This window comes from Manihot esculenta, chromosome 13 (genome assembly GCF_001659605.2).
Source record: "Manihot esculenta cultivar AM560-2 chromosome 13, M.esculenta_v8, whole genome shotgun sequence".
Lineage (NCBI taxonomy): Eukaryota > Viridiplantae > Streptophyta > Magnoliopsida > Malpighiales > Euphorbiaceae > Manihot > Manihot esculenta.
This window is the reverse complement of record NC_035173.2, coordinates 13149893-13172608: the sequence shown is the minus strand read 5'-3', so window position 1 is coordinate 13172608 and position 22716 is coordinate 13149893. Positions and strand designations below refer to the sequence as shown.

Here is a 22716-nt window from a genome sequence, read left to right as displayed (position 1 = left end):
TTGTGTTATTAATATATTAATTTCAATTTGCTTGTGTTAATTCGAGCTTAAAAAATTGGTAAGGAAAGGTTTAGACAAGTATGAGTGAATTGTATAGGAAGAAATACTAATTAATTTTTATGATATCAAAAAATTTTGACTCAATTTTAAAAAATTTATTAAAATATTTTTAATATTGGGACATTTTTTAAAAATTTAAAAAATCTATTAATTAATTTTTTAAAATCATAATGATTAAATAATAAAATATTTAATTAAAAAATTAATAAATTAATTAATTAATAAACTTTTTAAAATATTAGTATATTTTAATGTAATTTTTTAAAATTAAAAAATTAATTAATAATTTTTTTATATTATAAAAATTAATTAGTAATTTTTTCTATATTAAGCAGGTTATCATGTCATAAACAATTCAAGTTGAATTTGCAAGTCAACCTACTAAGTATATGAAAATTGACATTTAATTAAAAAAACTGACACGATTTCGACTTTAACACAACTAATTCAAACCCAAATCCTTTATTTTCTTCTATTAATAAATCACGTCTAAAATTATCACCTTAATTTTATCTTCTTTTCCCAATTTAATGGCAGAGGATGAACATTTTGGATGGAAAAGGCAGACGCTGTCCATTCCTACAAGAAGAGAGCAGCCTTGACAGGTTAGTCACTCAACACAGCACACTTCAATGAAATTACACACATCAAACGATGTATATGCATACATCTCAGCTTCATCTTCAACAAACCTTCAATGGTAAATTTGGAAATAATACAAAGGTTATAAGGAATTAAGCTTTAAATTACACACTACACACCAGAAAAGGGTTTATATACAACATCATTGAATAATTTCAAACCCGCCCAATGAACAGAAACTTGGCTTGCAAAACTCGCTAATAATACTCCGATCACAGTCTTCTCCTCTTTATCTTTCTTTCTCCTATCTGAGATCAACTACTTACACCAACTACACTTCTTCGTCGGGTAAAATTGGAGTCAAAAGAGAATATTTAACTCGGAGAAAGATCTTTCCCTTGTCAACATTAAGCTTTGCACCAGACACAACCCAGTATCCAGGCGAGTCTTGGGGTCCTCTTGTCATCTCCGTTGTGTCGACAAACTTCAACAGTTTAGGGTCCTGGGCAGCCACAGGAGGGCCTCCAGGGTAGACAGCTGAGTTTATGTTAACCTCAGGTTGCTTTGGAAGAGGTCTCTGAGTAGCTGAAAAATGAGTGCTGATAAATGAAGAGATTATGCCAGATTTCTGAACCATGGCAGGGGAACCATCCCACTCGGCCTTTCTTAGAGTTGCTGCACCAATAACTTTCGAAAAATGCAGCCGCAAAAACAAAACTCTTTTTAAGCCAGAATCCCCAACTTCAAATTGAGCCCCTGTCACAATTGCAAGTTCTTCATCACTCTCAACAGGGGCTGTGCAGATATGTGAGAAACTCTTCCACTGAACCTTCTCATAGTACTTGCGTTCAGAGGAGGGATCAGAGATGTTGCCAGTCTGTTCATGCTCCAGCTGGAAGGTCATAGGAAGCGAGGAAAGATGCTGCAAGTGAATGGCTAAGCAGTTGCTTTTTTTCCCTTCCAAATACAGTCGAAGGCCAGTAACTGGCTTCATCCCCACATCAACCTGTAAAGTCATTTAAGAAGAGTAAGAGTAAATAATTTATGCAATTACCAAAAATAAATAAATGAGTAAAACCCAGAGGCCCTTGGAAAAATGGAAAGCATCATTTGGTCAATATATAATAATAGGGGTGAGGTAATCAGCAAGGAACAAACCTTTATACTAATTTGCAATTATATTCAAGCGTTTTCATTTTGGACTACACATACAAACCTTTAAGATCTGGACCAATTATAGCCAAATCTCAAAATCATTAGTACCAAAATACAGGTTTCAGGGTGCCAAACTGTTATTTGATTCATTTTGTTATTCAAGTTTTACACGATCCACAAGTGGCTGACATTAACTCCAAATTAAAGAACAGCATATAAAATTACCCCATCTTCATTTCCCCAGTTTCAAAATAAGTTTCTTCTACTCTAAATATATAAGCAATCACCATAAAATACCACAAAAAGGTACAGCTCCCCTGAAACAGACAACCCATACAAGCAGTGGCAGAGCCATAAATTTTTCTTTGAGGGAGACAACTATAATACATGAAAAAAATATTCAAATATGTGCACACCAGAAAGACATGTATATATAATAAACAAAAATAACACAAACATATCAAATAAGAGTATTTTTCCCCATTCAAAACAATGTAACAAAATGTCTATAATCGATTTAAGTATTACACAACTGTAGTTTTGCTCATTATATAACTTCATAATATAAATTATATTATTTAAAAAATACTGACTTCAAAATATTATATGTGATCCTTACATAATTCAAAAGCCAAAATATAAACAAATAGCTACACTATGTGGTATAATAGCATAAAATTAAGAAAATAAATAACCAGTAAAATTGAATTGATATAAAAATTAAACATTAATAAAATGATATGTTTTATTTTCCAAGATAAAATAATAAAATGATAGATTGAATAAACCAAATAAAACTAAATGTACATTAATTTATTCAATCAATCAATCAATCAAAAATTTGTATAAGAGTTAAGATCACTAATTTTATCTACTTATATATGTGAATAAAATAATTTTTAATTTTCATGAAATAAAGGAGAGAAAGCAAAACATAATAAAAGGTAAAGGTAATATTTATATTTAATCCAAATAATAAGAGCAACAACAAAAATGAAAATGAAAAAATAGAAAAATTTCATCTCAATTTAGATTGTGAGATAAGAAAACATTAGATTAATTTATATTTAGTTTTAAATCCACAATTTTCAATCACATTTGAAAATATACAAGTTTAAATAATTAATTTTAAATTGAACTTGTCCACCTTTTCTACAACTATGAAATCATTTTACTCCTTCAATTTAAATTATAATGTATAAAAGAGAAATTATTAGAAATCAAAAGAAAATTTAAGAAGCCCAATTAGCAAAAAAATAAAAATTTATTATCAGTAGTATATGTCCTAGATCATTTTGAGAATAATAATCCCATAAAATAGCTTTAACAATATTTATTAATAATTTAATAGGTTTAGATTATAGGAAATGATCAATTAGTGATTTGGTGGAAGTTCTACTCTCAAAAAGTTGAGAATATAATGACGGAACTATCCTGCACAAAATGCCATAAATCCATTAGCAGTGGCAACGATGCATTACAAGACGTAATTCATCTTGCCAAACTATCACCTTTTCTATCTGCACGGTTTAGTATGAGATACTAATGACTGTGGAATGGTAAGTCTCAGGACATCAGACATATGACATCTAGACAAATACACTGGGTGCTTATGAGATAAGTAGCTTGAATATGCGACACTTAGATGATTCACACATAGAGTTTGCTTTTGTTAATGTAATATCGTCTAAATCATAATTGCCCATATGCATAGGTGTCTTAAATTTGATATCTCCACAACCCTCATACAATATATGAGTTATTAGGTGTGTGGGTGCAAATCAGTCATGCATGGAGGTAAGTATTCATTCAACATGACACTTGTTACCCTGAGTAAACAAGGATGAAATCATATGCTACTTATTTGTTATAAATTTTGCTGACAAGAATTGGAATAAAAGTATGTATATGGTACAAAGCAAAGGGACTTGATAATTATCATGACCCTAGTTTAGATTGGGACTTAACAACGAAGAGATTTTAGTGCATAGTAATTATGATCATAGTTTTTCTAATCAATGGAAAATTCATTCATTAATAATTAGGTAGTTACAGCATGCTATACTAGGCGCAACCATGACTTATGAGGACCATCGCGGCCTTACCAATGTCTTTGACCACCGCTTCCTATGGCATGCCCATGTTGTTGTAGGGATGAATGGCATTGGATTGAGAGTTATTTATCCTTCATCTCAAGAGCATGCGAAGCTTGTCGTTGCTAAAGCTTTTGGCATAGAATTATTGCTACTATTACCTCAGTTTGACAAAAAAAATGTGAGAAAAAATTAGGAGAAGTGCTACCTTAAGGGAGATGAGAGTTGGGGACTTCTAGCCTAAAGAAGAAGCATAATTTAGGATTTCAAAAATTCTCTCTTCTTTTACTAAGACTTCAACGAATTTGTTGACAAAGACAATAGGAAGGGATATCTTACTAAGCTTTTAAAAATAAAAGGACCGATTTGTAAATAATGGCAATATTCATGAAAATAATTGTAAATTTCCCTCCTATAAATATCAATTGATTGATATCCTCATTGCCAACTAGTATTGAACCTAAAAAGTCACAGACAATAGGACTTAGACAACCAAGAAGTTAATTTGATCAATTGATTGAAGTGTTACATTAATGGAGAAAATACTTTTTAGTCCTTAATGTATGGCATAATAATGAATGTGTCCCTCTATTTTTAGGATCAAACACTTTAGTTTGAGTTTTGCTTCCGTCTATATTACAGTCCTTTTGTCAAAAGGGTCGTCAGTAAAAGGCTAAAATGACTAGATTACCCTCTTTATTCTCCATGTTCACTCTTTTAATGTCACCATATTCTTTTCCTCCAACCAAGAACATCAACACACTCAAATTATTCCAAGAAAATTGACATACCTAAATTCTTTTCCTTCAGTAATAGCTAGCATATTTCGTGCAATGTTTTCAGTTCTCACAAGCAAAAGGTTCTTTTAATTATCTATATTTCTCCTAATTTTCCTAAACAAAAATTCATGTTCTATTGCTTTGAATATGCACTGATAGAACTAGAGTGACTATTTCTTTCACTTTCCAATCTTAAACGAAGGATGGAAAGCAACAATGAAAGAAATAAATAAAGGTACTTATTCTAGTTTCAGGTGTGCCTCCAAAGTTTACATTTCGACTCCTTCAATATTACCATGAATCATTCGTTATTTGCAGCAATGGGACTACAATTAAAATATAAGAGAGAGAAAGGAGGGTGGTTGAACCTAGTCAAGAAAATGGCAGTATTCTCCACAAGTGATACTGCAAATATATCATATTCTTTGCATTCTGGAAGATTTTTGAAATTTCTTCACTTACCAAAGGCCTTGAAGTGTTGAGGTAGTAATCAGGATGTGCAAAAGGAGCTGGGTAAGGTGATGTCTGATAGAAAAATGGGTACACTTTTGTATATGGAGGTCAATTGAATAGATCCAAGAGCTATTCGGTATCAGGTCAGTGGTTGATTGAGGCTAAGAGTTGAAAGAGGTGAAAGTGAATTGCTTAAACCTAAAGGAGATACCCACATCCTTTGAATTGAGTTTTTTTTTGGTACAGTTAAACTTAAACCTAAATTACTTTCCTCTAGTCAAATGAATTTTACCTATTCATGTTCGCAAAAGGAAGACTAATAATTGTCATGTGAATTCTACTTCCAAGGTGATAAGAGGGAAATGGGATTGTCTAGAGGGGAAAAAAAAAGAAAAAAATAAAGAAAAAGACAAGGATCCAGTAAAAGTTAATAATATAAACCCATATCAGAAGAAAATGAAAAATCCATAAAACAGCATTACCGGTGTTGTATTAACATAAAGTTTAGGACCCATGAGGCTGAACTGCAGAGATGGGCCAGTATGTTGCTTCCTATCTGGGCCCAAGGCAAGCTCACCAAACACTGGTGCCCATTGCCTTGGAAGCTGAAATTCCAAAAACTGATGTAATTCTTCAATTGGAGGCTTGTCTGCACTTACAAACATGTCAAATGATTAATAGTGGACAGGTAGGCTATAGCGAGTGCAAGGCTGATAAGATAAAGATCGTGAGATTTACTCTTAAGACCAGATATAACACCAATGATATTTCCATGGGATACAGCCTTGTAACCTAATATGCTTCAAAACACAATTGAATATTGAATTGAATGAAAAATTGAGAGATTTTGAGTTATCTTTTTCTTTGACTACTTCATTACATCACTTAGGCTGATGAGCACAAGAGGAAGAGGCAAAAAAGTTAATCATGTTGCAATATCTGTACTGCTTTGTGTCTTTGATTGACAGAAAATTCCAAGTTGTTTTAGAGTTCTGTAGTTGTATACGCAGGAACAGCAATAAAAACTTTTTCCTTCGACTCACTATGGGTATCTCCTTCTAGGTCATTTAAAAGAGATAGCTTCAATCAAGAGTCAGCATGATTAGGGAGTTTTACTGTGCTACATTTCATTTTTATTCATGTTTTGGCTTCTTTATAAGGAGGACATCTTAATCTCCCACTTTCACTTGCTCATTTCTAACAAATTATTCTTCTAGAACAAGGCAACAAATCCATTAAGGGGAAAGGATTATATCATCAAGCAAGTCAGGTAAAAAGTTTTCAACTCAGCTACCAGCCTACACAGTGATGTAATATCATATGACACATGCCAACTGATTCTTTATTGTTACTTCATTTGACTACATGAATAAACCTTAGCAGTCAGCTTTAACCATGCACTGTGCAGGAAAACATATACCAGCTCCAAAATGCAGTAAAAAATGTACTGTCTATTACATTTAGCAGCCATAACAAAAGATACTTCATCGGATACACCATCAAGAAGCATCCTTTGACTTCATAAAATGCAATGGATGAACCAATAGAAAAAAAATTCACACTTACAGCGTGTGTAGAGGTTGATAGCATGGGTCAAAAATCCACTTCCATTAATTCCACTCAACAGAGAAGTGATTGGGATGAATGACATTGAGATTACATCAGGTTCAAATTGAACAGTTTGACACCACTCACTGTGGTGCCGGCTTTTATTCGACCCACCTTTCCTCCTATGTATGAATTTAATTTCCTGCAGAATGGATGCATAATATACATAAGACATAAGCTCCTTAATATAAAGTTAGACTTGATAATACAAGCTGAGCACAGAAGACCAGATAAGCTACAGATTAACCACTGCATAAGGTAAGCAATCAAATAGAAAATGTAAACCACATGACACTTATAGAAATTGTAGAAACCTCATATGGTTAACAAGTTACCTCAGTATGGGAATAAGAACTGGATGGAAACTGGTCCATGAATGCGAATCCATGATCCTTGACAAACTGGAGTACAAGCAAAACAGAATTTAAGATAGCTGAAAGCATCTTCGCATGCATTATAATATTTCATCCAAACTACATCAAATTAATTGTAGAATAACAAATCACCTTCAGGCTCTATTTGTTTCAAGCTAAATATTTTCTTGGAAAGCATTTTCTAGCATTTCAGGTGTTTAGGAGAATTGGTGAAATAGTTTAAAGCCATTTATATGGAAAATACCTTCCTCAATAAAAATAGAAAACTGAAGCCCTCATCAGACCAAACAGATTCTTAGGCCTTTATAACTTAAAATAATATTACCATTATCTTATGTACTCCAAATGTCAAAAAAAAAAAAAAAAAGATTTTCAGTATTGTCAACAAATAATAGGAAGTAAGCTATTCTCTCCTAAAAGGTTATCATAAAATGAATTTTCCCACATACAAGCTATTTTCTCTGAAATATATAAATCCTTAATGCAACTTGAATTTCACCTATCACATTTAAGAATAAAAGTACAAATAGGCTGTTCTTCAAACCTTATCCTTCTCATAAAATTTATCAGAATCTGAGATATTCTGTCCAGTTCCATCCATGAACAGCTTGTCTGCCACTTCTTTTAATTTTTTCTGTACATCAACAGGTTCAAGAGGAGATGAATGCTGCTGACCAGTATACGTCTGCTTCGCATATATTATATCCCTCCCCCCAATTTTGATGCCAACGACCACATGAGTACCATACTTTTCTATAAAACTGGATGTGAAAAGCAAAATATAGTTATAATAAAGTTTGAAGAATATTCTTCATCCGAAAAAAACCAGAGATTCAACCACCACTATTGTAATACTGATCATAATACTAACATAGGTTCTAGAAAATGCACACGCCAATAAACACAAGAGATGTAGTCCCTCACCCAAACACCATAAAAGACAAAAGGAGATGGTTCTTTCACATATTTTATGATTAAAATAAGAACAAGTACTTCATAAAGTTGAGAAATTTTCACTTTAAACAGGAAAACTCAACCAAACTATTTCTGTCTAATTGATTTAATTTGAGGTTTTAAGTAATTTTGATTATTCTATATGGTTATTTTCAGCAAAAAACCAAAGAAAACCAAATTGAACCAAGACATCCATACTACATTGTATTTCTTAATAAAATGAGCCAGGCCTAGCTCAATCCCAAAAGCTAGCTCTAGGGGAAAGGAGTGTCGAAGGCTATATAAGGGAGCATATTACCCATTGCAAACCAATGTGGAATTTAATCCCTCTCACGCCTAGGACCAAACATCTAGAGCATGAAATACTTATGAGAGGCTCAACGCAAGATCCAGAGGCTCTGAGTCTCTGAAACCATCTTAATAAAATGGATAGGACGTAACTCACACTCAAAAGCTAACTCTAAGGGAGAGGAGTGCCCAAGGCTATATAAGGGCACATTACCCCATCACACACCAATGTAGGATACTTAACAGTTTTGATAGGCCCCATATACGTAACTTGATATGTCTCTCATTTGCCTAACCTCTCTTCTTCCCATTCCCACTCATCCTTCTTGAAATCTTCTTCATTTTTTCATATTCTTCAAACAACCCAAAAGATGTCACTGGTTCTTTGAGCTCTAGCAAGGAAGGGAATAGATGATCACTGAGAGGAAAATAATGTGGTCTCACTTTGGTTTTCTCTCAATTTGCTATTCATAGGCCATAGCAGATTCCTGCCTCTTGGTTCTTGATTATATGGTTGTCTCTTGATTCACCAATGGTGTGGTGGTTCTGTTCAATGTTGTTATTCTGTGGGCCTATGTCTTCAATTATCTGCAGACTATGTGTTGTATGCAAATGGCCATTTAGGCTCATTGTATATGTTGAGTTTGTGTTGTATATGGCATTTATAGTTTGTGCTTTAAAGTTTAGACTAAGTCCAGTGTTATATAGGCTAAGGCAACGAACTCTTCTATCGCCTTACGCAAGAGGCAAGGTAACGCCATTTTGGAAAAGGTGACAGGCCAATTTTTTTTACAGGCCAATTTTTTTTATATATATGTTTTGAATATACACGTGTGTGTGTGTGTGTACAGGCCAATTTTTTTTATATATATGTTTTGAATATACATGTGTGTGTGTGGCCAATTTACATGTGTGTGTGTGTGGCCAATTCTTTTTATATATATGTTTTGAATATACATGTGTGTGTGTGTGTGTGTGTACAGGCCAAATTTTTTTATATATATGTTTTGAATATACATGTGTGTGTGTTATATATGTTTTGAATATACATGTGTGTGTGTGTGTGTGGCCAATTGTGTGCGCGCGCGCAATGTACCAGCAATTATAGTTTATGTATTTTAATCTAAATAAAGAATAGAATATTAATATTAATTTCTTAATATATATAAAACTTATAATTATTATAGTTATTAATAATATATCAATAATTAAATAATAGTAATAAAAGTAATAATTAATTAAATAATAATATTAACTAATAATAAAATAATATATAAAATTTTAAATTGAATAAATTATATCAATTATATTATAGAATAATCTATATCATACATAATAATATTATTTAATATAGAATATAAACATAGAATATAATTCTAATAGAGAATATAGAATAAAAATATAAATATATATAATAAAAAATAAAATATAAATATATAACTAAAGAAATTAATATTAATTTTCTAGAAATAATATTATCTATAAATAAATAAATATTTATTTATTAGGGAAAAGTACAAAAAGTACCTTGTAGTTTCATTGATTTTTCATTTCAAGGTTTGTGATTGAATTCAGGTATGTAGTTCAATTTTGTGTCCAAATAGTACCTCATCATATCGTGCTATTTGCAAACAGCGATAATTTCTAGACTCCATACTAATGTGAAACTCATATTACAAAGTACTACTTTGATAAAAAAATTAAATCACAGACCTCGAAATAAACCAAATATCCCGAAGTGAAAAACTGATGAAACTACAAAGTATTTTTTGTACTTTTCTGTATTTATTATATATTACTAATAACAATATTAATATTCTACTTCCATATTAGTAATACCAAGATAATTTATTATATACTACTAACACCAAGGAAAAAGTAAAAAAGATGAAGAAAAGTCAAAAAGGTTTCCATAACTTTTCTTCTTTCAAAGAAAAAGTGACTTTTAAATATTATTAAAACCACTTTCACACCACTCTTCCACCTTCTCTTCGTGTTTTTCTCCTCCTCCTTCTTCTCTACTACTATTTTTTTTTCTCTTTTTTTCTTTAACAAAGAAAAAAAAAATACAGCTTATGGCTCCAGGTAACACCTCTCCTGCCTGGCACCTGGTGCCTTTTCTCTCTGAGGCTAGCACCTCAAAGAGAGGCGCCTTGCCTGGCGCCTTCAAGAATACTAACTGAATCTATGATGCATGTTAATATTCACCTAATTGTATAATTGATATTGTTAGTTTTGAGAATTCATTGCTAGGATTGGTTGGAAACTTGGAATTGAGAATTTTGGTTCTCATTAAACCGAACCGATATTATCGGCCTGGTTCGGTAAGTTTTGGATAAACTTATAATATCAATTCAATTCAGTCTACATTTTAGAACATTCAATTTTTTAGTTTTTTAAGTTTGGTTCGGAACCAGTTGAATGAATGCTCTCCCCAAATTTTGAATAATGGATCTTCAGCTGTAAAAGAAGCGTACCATGCTTAATTGAATGTGACCAGATGCAGTGGCTGCACAGGTATTGCTGAGCAAAAATAAATGACGCCGTCCTATATTCAACAGCAGTCCTTTTATTTTTCAATTTGAAATATGGATCTTGAATGTCAGTTGCCTGTTGCTTTTTCTGAAAATGATACGACATTTTAAAATTTCTGGTAGAATTTTTTTTTTCCTATATTCTAGTTTTACTTATTTTTGGAATGGGTAAATCTTACAAGTAGTTCATTAACTTAAAGCTTGATGTCAGTTCAGCCACTAATCATACATTTGCCCTGAGTTTATCATCAACTTTATTTTCATCACAATTTATTCACTGTTCCAAAAATTTGATAATTCCTACTGTTAACTAAATGGAGACCCAGCCTGATTTCTGCTCAATAACCATTAACCATAAATTCTGTAATTTGTTCCTATTCACACCATCAATGGATAATTATTCAATAATATCCAATATTAAATGTCTTAGGGTTTATAATTCCAACATATTTGGTATGGAACAGTAGTAGAGAAATAGGTAGAACTAAAGACTAAGTATTCAAAATTAGTTGGCTATTCCAAATGCTTCAACTGTTATTTATATGGCTTCTTCCTAACAAGCTAACTGTTGCCCCGTATTACATCTTAAATAACTCCAGCTCACTTATTTACCAAGTCAGTCCACACTATTAGTCCACCCTATGCCCTGTATCTGCATTGCATCCTAATAACTCCTATATTAATTAACATTCTTTCTAAAGCTGTCTTCTCTACCCCAAATAAATGTCAGTTATGCTACCATGTTGTGTCTTCATTAAATTAGCTAGGAATACATGCTTCTTTTTTAGCTAGGACTCTTGTATATAAATTTATACTATTCTTTTATACAAAATATACACAAAAACTCAAAGTTCCACAATCTATTAAACTTTTCTCCAATGCTGTGGCCAAAAATTTTGATTTGCATTTTATTGTAAGATGTCATTTTATGAACATCCTACCTTAGGCAGTCAGGCGAAAGCTGGTGACTAATTGTATTTCAATTACTAATGACTGTAAAAGCTCTTGGGCATATCATAACATAAATGTATAATCAATACAATTTTAAATGAGTGAGGTCAAAAAACTATGAGACATGATTGCTAATAACAAAAATATAAACAAGCTCCAATTGACCTGGAAAAAAAATGTGAAAATCAAATAAAAAATATGCAAGTTTATGCATAGAAAACTAGCTCTTGAAATAAATGACCTCATATCTTCAAAACAAAAAAGATATCCACATGCATAATGCTAGAAGCCATAGAACCTTACCTTGCCAATGCAGCAGGATCCCATGAGGAAGGGACAGCTTTTTTGACATGATCACACAGAACTAACTGGGACTTTTCTAGCGCAATGTTGTAAAGTGTGATAAAAACACCATCAAAAGCAAGAGCTTTAGTATTGGCAGCATCTATCTGCCAAACTCCTGTAAATTCAAATGCAGCATTGAAATGTCCAGAAGGAATTTTTCCAGAAAGAGATAATTCCTGGTTAAACTGCTCTGACATCTAGAACCAACAAAGAGTCGAGGAAGAAGGAGTGAGAGCACAGAATGAAGTTACAAAATAAAAGTAAAGAAATAATAGTCCGTTGAATATAGCCAAATTTTTAATTTTTGGATATATGAACACTTTTAATGAAAAAAAATTCGTGTGAATTATTGATCTTTCAAAATCTTGAATACACTTTGTACAAATCAGTCTGTTACAATGAGATGATGTAAATGTGCACCGACACTGAATCTAGAATCTAGATAAAGTTAGCAGCAAAACAATATCAAGTGACAAGAACGAAAATGCTTTTGCAAAAGTACAATATAAGAATTCAAAATATTCCCATCTAACCCAATTTAGATGTATGCACAGGGAATTAACACCAGAAAGTTGCCATGATGGCAGGGGTGGAACCCCCCATCCCCCTCTCTTCAACAACCAAGTTCAATTCCTGCTAATGGCCATGGTTCACCTTGTCCAACAAATGGGTAGTATTTGCAAAAATGCACGTGAACTTGATTTGAATTACCGATTCAAAGGTGCTGTTGTTGTTAGTCTGGTAATGAATTTAGTACTCGGATTCTAATTGTTTGAAAGAGTCAGTTGATTAATCAAGGGCATGATTAGATAAGAAGCAAAAGATACCTGCTGGAAAGAAAGAACATCAGAGCTGAACCTCATGCGCTCGCCTTTATCGCATTTGATGAATTTAGGGACGTTACGAATAGAAAATCCACCTGGAATCACAAGATCCCTGACTTTTTCATCGTCCATCAAGATTAATCGGGAGGAATTCTTCTTGCAATACTTAAGACTTAAATCAACAACTAAATCAAATCCCAAACCAACAGCCTCAATAGCAGCCTCAGCAGCTTTCTTTACGGCCATGTCTTCCACTTGGTTTTCCTTATTACAACGGGTGGTTCATCAGAGACCTCTTCTTGGTGGTTGTTGCAGCGGTGGCTACGGGCTGTGGCGCAGGTTAAAGATTTTGTCAACTCCATGGAGGATGAATGAATATAGAGGAGAAAGTAATGGACTGGTCAAACTTTGATTTTACAGAAATTTTTTTCTTTCCTTTTTTAAATAATTGTGTTGTTTGCGTGTTGTAAAAAGCTTCTAGTGAAAGGAGGAGGCCGCAGAACAAGAAGTCAAAGCTTTTGTGCTATTGTTGCTTCCGCCGCTCTGCCCTTCTTCGACCTATTCTTTAGTTATTTTGTTTTATGGAAATAAGTTCAATATTTACTCTTCTATTTTTTATCAAGCTCAAATAAATTCATTTTTAAATTTTGACTAAATAAACCATTAACTTTCTATAATTGGCTAAATAACTCTAGAACGTATATATTACATGCAAATATCATATAAATGAAAAATGGAAGAATGATTTTTTTAATCTTAGAAATATATAATCAATCATAGCTTTCAAAAGTATCTGGACTATTCTCCATCTTTGACCTCAAGTTTTTCTCTTGTGAGCTATAGAAAAGCCACATGCAATGAAAAGAAAAATTTATACACTATCCGATTAATTACGAGTTCGAGTGTCGGATAACTCATTATAATTATTATTGAAATCAAATGAAATTTTATATTAAAAAAGTTATAAATATTAATCGATTTGATAAATATTAATCGATTTGATAAGTCAATAATCGATTTGATAAGTCGATTTGAAGTTTTACCTAATCTTCAACTAGAAAAAGGGGTTTTAGCCACTTATGGCTGAAACTAACACAAAAATAAAAGAAAGAAAACAAGAAAGAGGAAGGAAAAGGGCCGGCCGGGCGGCTGCTGTGTTGATCTTCCGAAGATGAGAGCTTTCCCTTTGCTAGTTTTGCTGTCCTTTTTATAGCTGAATAGGTTGCCATTTGTTTTCTTGTTGAGATGGAGTTCTCTTTCCTATTTGGATTTGAATTCTTGGAAGGCAATTGTATCCTATTGAGATTTGCCTTCCTAGATATGTGGGATAGAGTACTGAGGTGTCTTGAAGATTTGTTGAGTTGTCCTCACATGTTTGGGGAGGAAAAGACTTCTTGAAGGCTTGAATTCCAAGTTTCCTGCTTCCCTGCTGTTCTACTGTTCTGCTGTCACATGATCTGTTTGCCCAGTCTGTGTGGGCAAACAACTTGGTCAAACAGTTTGTCTTGGGTGCTGTGTCCCTCTCTGCTTCTGTCTGCGGGGTCTATTTGCCCAGTTTGTTTGGACAAACAATCTGATCGAACAACAAATCTGTGCTTTTCTCATCCTTCTCCCATTTCAGCTTCAACTTGGTTTGAGCAAACCGATTTGAACAAATCAGGCTTGTTCTCTTTTATTATTCTCTTTTAGGCAGTTTTAAGGTCTTTTTCACCAAATTACCTTTTTATACCATTTTTTGCAAAATAAGATCAAAATTATAAAATTAGGTAGAAATGTGTAAATTAACATAAATAATAATATAAAAAATGGGTCTAAATTTGGTTTGATCAGATGAACATTTATTTAGGAGTTTTTTTTTTTAAATCGTGCAAAATAAAAAAAATTAAAAATAATGTAAAACCCAAAAATATTTTTGGATTGAGAGGGTTTAAAAGCTTGTTTGACATCATGATACTTTGAATCTCTAATAAGTTGACATGGCATGTTTATGAGACACTCAAAATATTTAACAAGCTGACATGGCACATTAAATATTTTAGGTATCGAATATTGTCATGGGCCAACAACTTGTTCCATATTCATAATGTCAAACAAATCACAGAAATTTATACACAACATTTTGTTTAAGACTCAACGATTCAAAAACCCAATGATTACTTTTTCTGACTATTCCTATTTAAACTGATAAAAATTTCTTTAAAATTTTATTGAAACTTTATAAGAGAAAAAAAATTTTGTAAGAGATTTAAGAAGATAATCACTTATATCCATTTAATATTCTTACTTCAACTACAATTAAAAAAATATCAGTAAATTTCATATATATTTTTTTATTTTATATTTTCTATAATAACTAAGCTTAGTTAGTAAAAAATAAATATTTAATATCAAGTTATGGGAAAATTATTTTTTAGTCCCTGATATTTAACGTAATTAACACTTATGTCCCTCTATTTTGATGACCCAACACTTAAGTCTTTCACTTTCTTTTCTGCCCGAATTTATAGTCTTTCCATCAAAAATAGCCGTTTGGTTAAAGAGTCAAAGGTGAGAAGTGAGATTTTTTACCAAAAATACCCTTAAATTGTTAAAACCCCTTTCAACGTGAAATCCCTCCATCTTTCCTCTCCCTCTATTTTTTCAATTTCTTTTCCCAAAGAAAAAGCTTTCTTTGCATCAACTCCAACAACTTTTGGATTGTAATGCACAATTTCAACTGATAATCCTGCAGCTTGTGCATAAAGTTTGAACATTCCATTGATTAAAAATACATTTACGGGAAAGAAAATTGATATAATAGCTAATTATCAACAACAGGGTGAGACTCTATTGCAAAAAAGGAGATCAGCCACTACGTATACAATGAAAAAGATCTTGCTTTTTTGGATTTTCTTTTTCTAGCCTAATTTAATTCCTATCTGAGAAAAATAGGAAAAAAAATTCAAAGAGAAAATGAAAAAGAATTATTGAAAACGAATGGGCATGGGCTCATCTCTTGCCAAAAATTAAAAGAACATTAGACGATTTCTGGTTTTGGAGGTAGATTGAGATCGAAATCAAGAGATCTTCGTGGCGGGTTGATCTCACGTTGGTTCAAATCAATGATGGAGGATGAGTCTGAATCACTCTAAACCATGCCACCAATTCCATTTCCAGCAGTTGACATCGTTTGATGATGAAGATGTTGATGTTGCTGATGATCAAACAACAATCTCTGATATTGACTCTTCATCATCGCATCGAAATAATACACGTGTTGATGATTCACCATCGCAAAATAGAAACTCTTTTGCAAAGTAAAAGCTTTCCAGCAGAAACTCTTGACACTGAAGGTTGAGGTAGAGAGGAACCTTGAAAATGTGGGGTATGTAAAGGAAGTTGGAGAAATGAAGAGAAAAGAAGAGAGAGGGGAGGATTAAGAGGAAGGAGAAGAAAGAGAGATGCACAGAGAGAATAAAAGAAATGGAGAAGATATGAGGGATAAGAAGGACGGAGGAAAGAAACAGAGAAGGTACAAGAGAGAAGAAGGATAGGGGGATTTCACCATAAAAGGTTTTAACAATTTCATTAAGGGTATTTTTGGTAAAAAATTTCACCTCTTACCTTTGACTCCTTGACCAAACGGCTATTTTTGACAGAAGGACTATGAATTTGGACGAAAGAGAAAGTGAAGAACTTAAGTGTTGGGTCGTCAAAATAGAGGGACATAAGTGTTAATTACGTTAAACCTCAGGGACTAAAAAGTAATTTTCCCTTAAGTTATTTATACTCAAAGTTAGAAAATCTCATTTCATGAATCTGTTAAAAAACCTAGTGATTTTTTTTTTAATTTTAGATATAGTAAATAAAATAAACAAAATAATATAAGAAGGAAAAGGGGAGGGTTTCAGCTTCTCTCACATAATCAATCATAGCTTTCAAAGGTATCTTTAGTATTCTCCATGCTTGACCTGAAGTCCTTCTCTTGTGAGCTAGCAGGATATGTTAATATATCAGTTGTTGGGGGCACACATATCCTTATTTGTGAAGTGGATATTTGGGATATTAAGATTTTAATTTAAAGGTCTTTAACTTTAAATGGCCATTTATTAGCGGTGGACTAACCATATCTCTCCATCTGCAAGCTCAGTAGTTATAACTTTTGGTTCAAGGGGGATTTTAGTAGTTCTAACCATGTCTCTCTCCTCCATTTCCTCATCGAGAATAACTTAACAACCAAATCTTCCTCATACCCATCCTAAAATTCTATCAAATTCCTACTCTAGGAATTATTATCACAAGAAATCTAACTGATAATATGAAATCTAGAAAGAGGTAGAGTTTTGGTGTAAGTGAGTAAGCTTAGTCTGAATGGTTCACGCCTTCCTTTTTTATTCTTTTTTTTCTTATCTTCTAGTGACGCATAACCGTCACCATGCTACAGTGCCACCTGTCGCTATTATACAGAGTCGTACATACGGGCGTACCTGCCTTCCCACCATCGTCAGGCGGCCATTTAATTCCCTTCCAGCGCTCGTGCTGGTAGGGTTGTGGCGTAACTGGGCCTGCTCCCCTGCTCCCCTACTCCCCCATTAAGTTAGATGAGCTGGGTTCCTCTCTGATGAGTCCGGGCCCCGATTATCCTAGCCTACTTAGCTGCGGACTGGATTGTGTGCTAATGGGCCAGCTTGCATGGCGGGCTCTAGTAGGCTTTGGGCCTAGCTCTCCTGCAAGGGCTCGCTTGCGACCTGGGTGCCAGTGACCCAGCGGTCATCAAGTGCCCCTTTACTTGCTCATTAATTATTTCATCATTAATTAGGGGGTAAATCCCGAAATCTCAATTATGATCGCGCGGCCCTAAGGAGACTCTTATCAAAACGTCTTTTCTCCGCCTTTACCCATTTAGAATTCGTATTCAGTTTTATTCCAGACACTTCCTCTTACTCGACTTCCTTTAATCTGCTTTTCCTCCTCTCTGCAAATTTCCCCCCGAGGTACGTCTCCATTCTTTTTATGGCCACTGTTAGAATCCTTAATGTTGTAAGTCTGAGGTCCACAGTTACCCTTTCCACTCTTTCCAACTTTTTCTCCTTCGAATACCTAGACACCTCCATTTATAGGATTAGGGCTCCTCTTCGTAATGAGAGGATTGTCCTCCCTGTTCCTCCATCGGTGGGTTTGATAGACTCCCAACAAGATCGCAGCTTGATTTTCTATGTCAAGCAACGCGACTTCGGGTTAACCTTTCCTTCACCCCCTTCTTTATCGAGTTCTTTCGTCACTTCAGAGTGATCCCTTGCATGTATTTCTGAATTCCATCCTCTTAATGTGTTCTTTCGAATCAATTAGTTTGTGCTAAGGTTTTGCCTTTTCTGTCACTCTATTTTCCACCTTCTTCCGCTTGGTTCGGGCCAATCATGGGTTTTTATTATTATAATTATTTTCCTATCTCTTTCTTTTTCTCCCCCCCCCTCTCTTTTTTTTATTATTATATATATATTTTTTGTTCTTGGCTTTAACTCGTGTTGATTTCATCTTTTCAGCCTCCACTGTGCCAATGGACAAGATCAGGCCACCCAAGAATTTCACTATGTCCAGGGAGAGTATGAAGGCCACTCTGAAAGCCTTCAAGGCAGGTCGGTCAGTTGCAGATGTGACCCGCAAAGTTTTCCATGCGGTCGCTCCTATTATAGCAGGTCAAAATGCTGCTCTTGCTTCTTCTCGAGCATTGGTGCCTGTAGCTAAGGGCTCTCAGTCTGCGGCCTCCAGAGCCTCCACTCATGGCAAGTCTCCGGCCTCATCCAAGTCTCCAGCAGCTTCGAAGCCCAAGCCCGCCTCCAGTCCAGCCTCCCGGGAGCCTATCACTATCAATGAGTCCACTGGGAGTGGCTCCAAAGGGGGGACCGAAGTTGCTCCTCTAGAGATCCAATCCCGCCAGGCTGCCGTTGCCGTTGTAATTGGTGGGGCTACTGGCAAGCGGGCCTGGACTCCTAATGTCTCCCCTGAGGGTCGAGCTGCTAAGAAGGCATGCTCGACTAAACCTTCAAAGATGCTCCCCCTTCCTCTGCAGACAAAGGGAAACAAGTCGTGGAGCAACTGTCCTCGGCTCCTGACAATGAGCTTCTCAACACCACTGATGTGACTCCAAAGTCTTTGCCAGCTTCTGTGGATGAAATGCTCTGCAATCGGATGTTCAGGGGGACTTCAGACGCCTTAGATCCTCGCTTCCTCTCTCTCATTAGTCACCTCGCTCGCTCCACCAATCAGGAGGCCGCATTTAATACTCGCTCTCTGGACGACCTCGGAGACAGCCTGAGGGAGATGTTCTTTATGGTAAGTCACTGTTCCTTAAGGTTATTTTTAGTAATTTTGCTTTCTCTAACTATGTTTTACTTTAGGCTTTTGGGATCTTCCTCTAGATTGACGTGAGGAACTGGTCCTTTCAGAACTCGGTGGAGCAACGCATTGTCGAGGAGCGGAGGGATGAGAATATTATTGCTACCGGGGATGCTCGAGGGCAACTCATCGCTTCCTAAGGGATCATTGAAGACCTTACCAAGCAATTGGGAGGTATGCGGGAGGAAGTGGCTCAGGCTACCGAGCATGTCTCCCTGGCTGAGTCTCAACGGGATGAGGCCTTGTCTCAACTATCTTCCTTAAAAGAGGCCTGCCAGCAACGTGATGAGGCCCGCGCTCAACGTGACAAGGCCTTGGCCCACATGGATACTTTACAGCAGGAGCTGAATAAATACATCGAGGACCTAAAAGGCATGTCCTCTGCGGCGGAGGAGTCCTATCTCCAATAGCAACAACTCTACTAAGAGGTCATAGCTCTGAAGGAGAGATGTTCTGCACTTTTAAGGAATGCCAGGGCTGCTGAAGACAGGGTCTAGCTGGCCTGTGAGGAGCATCCCTAGGAGTATAAGGATTCTGCTGAGCTAAAGGCCAAGATTCAACAAGCCTGTGAAGCGCATCTTTAAGAATAAAAAGCCTCCGATGAAATGAAGGAGAAAGTATATGGGGAGGCCTTCTGCATGCATGCTTCCAGCTACAATCAAGGCCTGAAGGCAATCAGAGATGCCCCCTCTACTCTGTTAGTAGTCTTGCGAGCCTCCGAAGTCTATTCCGAAGGCGAGGAGGTGCGCTATGGAGAGGACGGCAATCCCCTGCCCAAGAGGGCTCCTCGCCTACCAACTGGACCTCAAGGAGAGGATACTATAGATAAGCCCCTGAACGATCTTGTTAGTTCGGGCTCCCCTTCCCCTACTGTCTCTGTAATACATTCAAATCAATAAATGAAGATATTTTCTTTTGTGCACTTGTTTTTGTTTCTATTTATTATGTTTTCCCTTCTGTTTTTTGACTTGAACTTCTATGTATGATGACTTGTAGATGTTAATAGCTTCGTAAATTCCTTCTCAGTGTATTTCTGCTTATATATTTAGACTATTTTTTAATATATGACTTTCTTTACTCTTCTCAGTGTACTTCTACTCGTATACTTAGAACATTTTTAAACATATGACTTTCTCTACTCTTCCTAGCTGTTTAGTCATTTGGGACTTAGTTTGACCGCGCTTATGTATTGAGCTATCTTCATTTTTCTGGCCTACGAGCTCGTTTTAGCTTATTTTGGCGTAAAGTGCTTTGGGCTATATGTTCAACTCGTAAGTTGACTTGTTTAGTTTGCTTAACCCGTATTAATGGACTTAGGCTATCATTTGTGCCATTTACCTGGTGGATATGTTCGGGCTGTGAACCTGGTTATGTATCTAAACTTTAGTTATGCTTGGCCTGTAAGCCTTTCTTTGTTTCTACAGGGGTACTTAGGCCATTTTCCTATGATCTCTTCTGGGCCACGAGATCAATTATGTCATGCCTAGTTCATTTTCATATATTTGCCTCATGAGATCGTTCGAACTTATGGGCGCGGTTATCTTTAAGCTATTTTCATATGTTGTGAGCCCATTTGTACTGTGAGCTCGATTGTTTTATATTTAGGCTATTTTCGCGTGTTTTTAGCCTGTGAACGGCTGTGCTGTGAGCTCGACTATTTTATACTTTGTCTATTTTCGCGTATTTTTAGTCTGTGAGTCCGTCCATGCTGCGAGCTCATGTGTGAGGTCGGGCTCAAGTTTTTACTTACTCGCTGAGCCTTATGTGGGCTAAGTTTTAGGTCAGCTGTTTGCTTGCTTCAGCTTTCCTTTTGAGGGGGGCTCAAGGCCTTTACTTGTTATTTCTGCATTGATCTTCTTCCTCTCAGCCAGTTTGGTGGTGCTGGCGGTCATTTTTCGAGATTCATTACCTGCCTCACTGAGGGCTTCTTCCTCTCAGCCGGTTTTGTGGTACCGGTGGTCATTTTCCGAGACCGGTCACCTACCTCACTGAGGGTTTCTTTCTCTTAGCCGATTTTGTGGTGCCGGCGGTCATTTTCGGAGACCGGTCACCCACTGATAGAGCATATTTTTGTAACAACCCGAAATCGGACCGCTACCAGCGCTAGGATCCAGATCGACTTAAGGTCGCCGGAACCCGTAGCAAGCCTAACATACAACCTGTCATACCTGATAAATCCCATACATGATCATACATTTACATAAAAATTTTAATCTTTCCATTCACCAAGCTTGACCTGTGCATGCACCATAACGTTAAACATACAAACCCCATACTAGAGCTCTCATCAAATGCTCTAGTTGGGTCAACATTACATACATCAAGCTTGGTTTACATTTCTCAACATTAACATTAAATCATTAAATAGAAAATCATGTATCAAAGGGATTAACATTACATTAGAGCCAAGCACAAGACTAAACCTCATAACATTTTTATACAATACTTTACATTACATTATCTTTCATGTCCACAACTAACTATTACATACATGACACCTTTACTCTTGCTGACTTCCTGGTCTATCCCGAACCTGCAAACCTAGGGGTTAAGGGAAAGGGGTGAGCTACTAGAGCCCAGTGAGCAGAATAATAACAAAACAGTTTATAATTACATGCTATCATGAAATGCATCACAACACAAACAATCCACAACACGGATGGATATGTCACCAATAACCCTCTACATAGTCCAATCGTGGCAGGGGCGTAGTGCAGGCCACACCTGGTCTTTCTCTTACATATACATATCATAACATTATCCAATTATGCTGGGGGCGTAGTACAGGCCACACTCGGACTTTCTCTTACATAGTGCCAGGGGCGTAGTTCAGACCACACCTGATCTTTCCATCTCATATCATATCATATCATGTCATATCGAGGGCTAATGGATCATCCAACATCCATCCACATCAACAACAATTTATGCAAGGCATCAAATTCGTGAATTCTAATGCAACAACCTATAATCATGGCAATCGTTGTAATACCCGGCTAGACTCCGGTATCGGAATTTCTACCGCCCGGTGAAATCTCGGATGACGGAAACCTCTAGAAGGGTAAAATCATGTCTTTATAAAAAATTTTCATGTATTTTATAGTTTTAAGTAAGAAAGAAATTGAGTTTTGAATGAAAATGACCATTGAGGAAAATCCAGGTTTGGCCGCCGAACATGGTAGAGTTTTGGAGTCACCTTTGGCTTCCGAAGGTGGTCTGGCCAGCCACCTATAAAAGGCCCCATGGCCAAAAATGGGTGAGTTTTCTCCCCTATTTTCGGTCAACGGTGAGTTCATGCCCTCCCATGGTTGGTTTTGATGATTTTCCTCAAATCTTTCAAG

The 22716-nt window shown here is 35.6% G+C and overlaps 1 protein-coding gene across 1 annotated transcript; it reads right to left on the bottom strand.

The window, feature by feature from the left end:
- Positions 1-698: 698 nt before the first annotated feature.
- Positions 699-13538, bottom strand: LOC110629770 (MACPF domain-containing protein At4g24290). The gene is made up of 7 exons (XM_021776877.2): positions 13004-13538; positions 12135-12373; positions 7649-7865; positions 7066-7131; positions 6689-6872; positions 5605-5771; positions 699-1648 (listed from the first exon to the last, which is right to left on the bottom strand). The coding sequence occupies exons 1-7, from the start codon at positions 13244-13246 to the stop codon at positions 974-976; spliced, it is 1791 nt and encodes a 596-aa protein (XP_021632569.1). The 5' UTR covers positions 13247-13538; the 3' UTR covers positions 699-973.
- Between the last annotated feature and the right edge of the window lie 9178 nt (positions 13539-22716).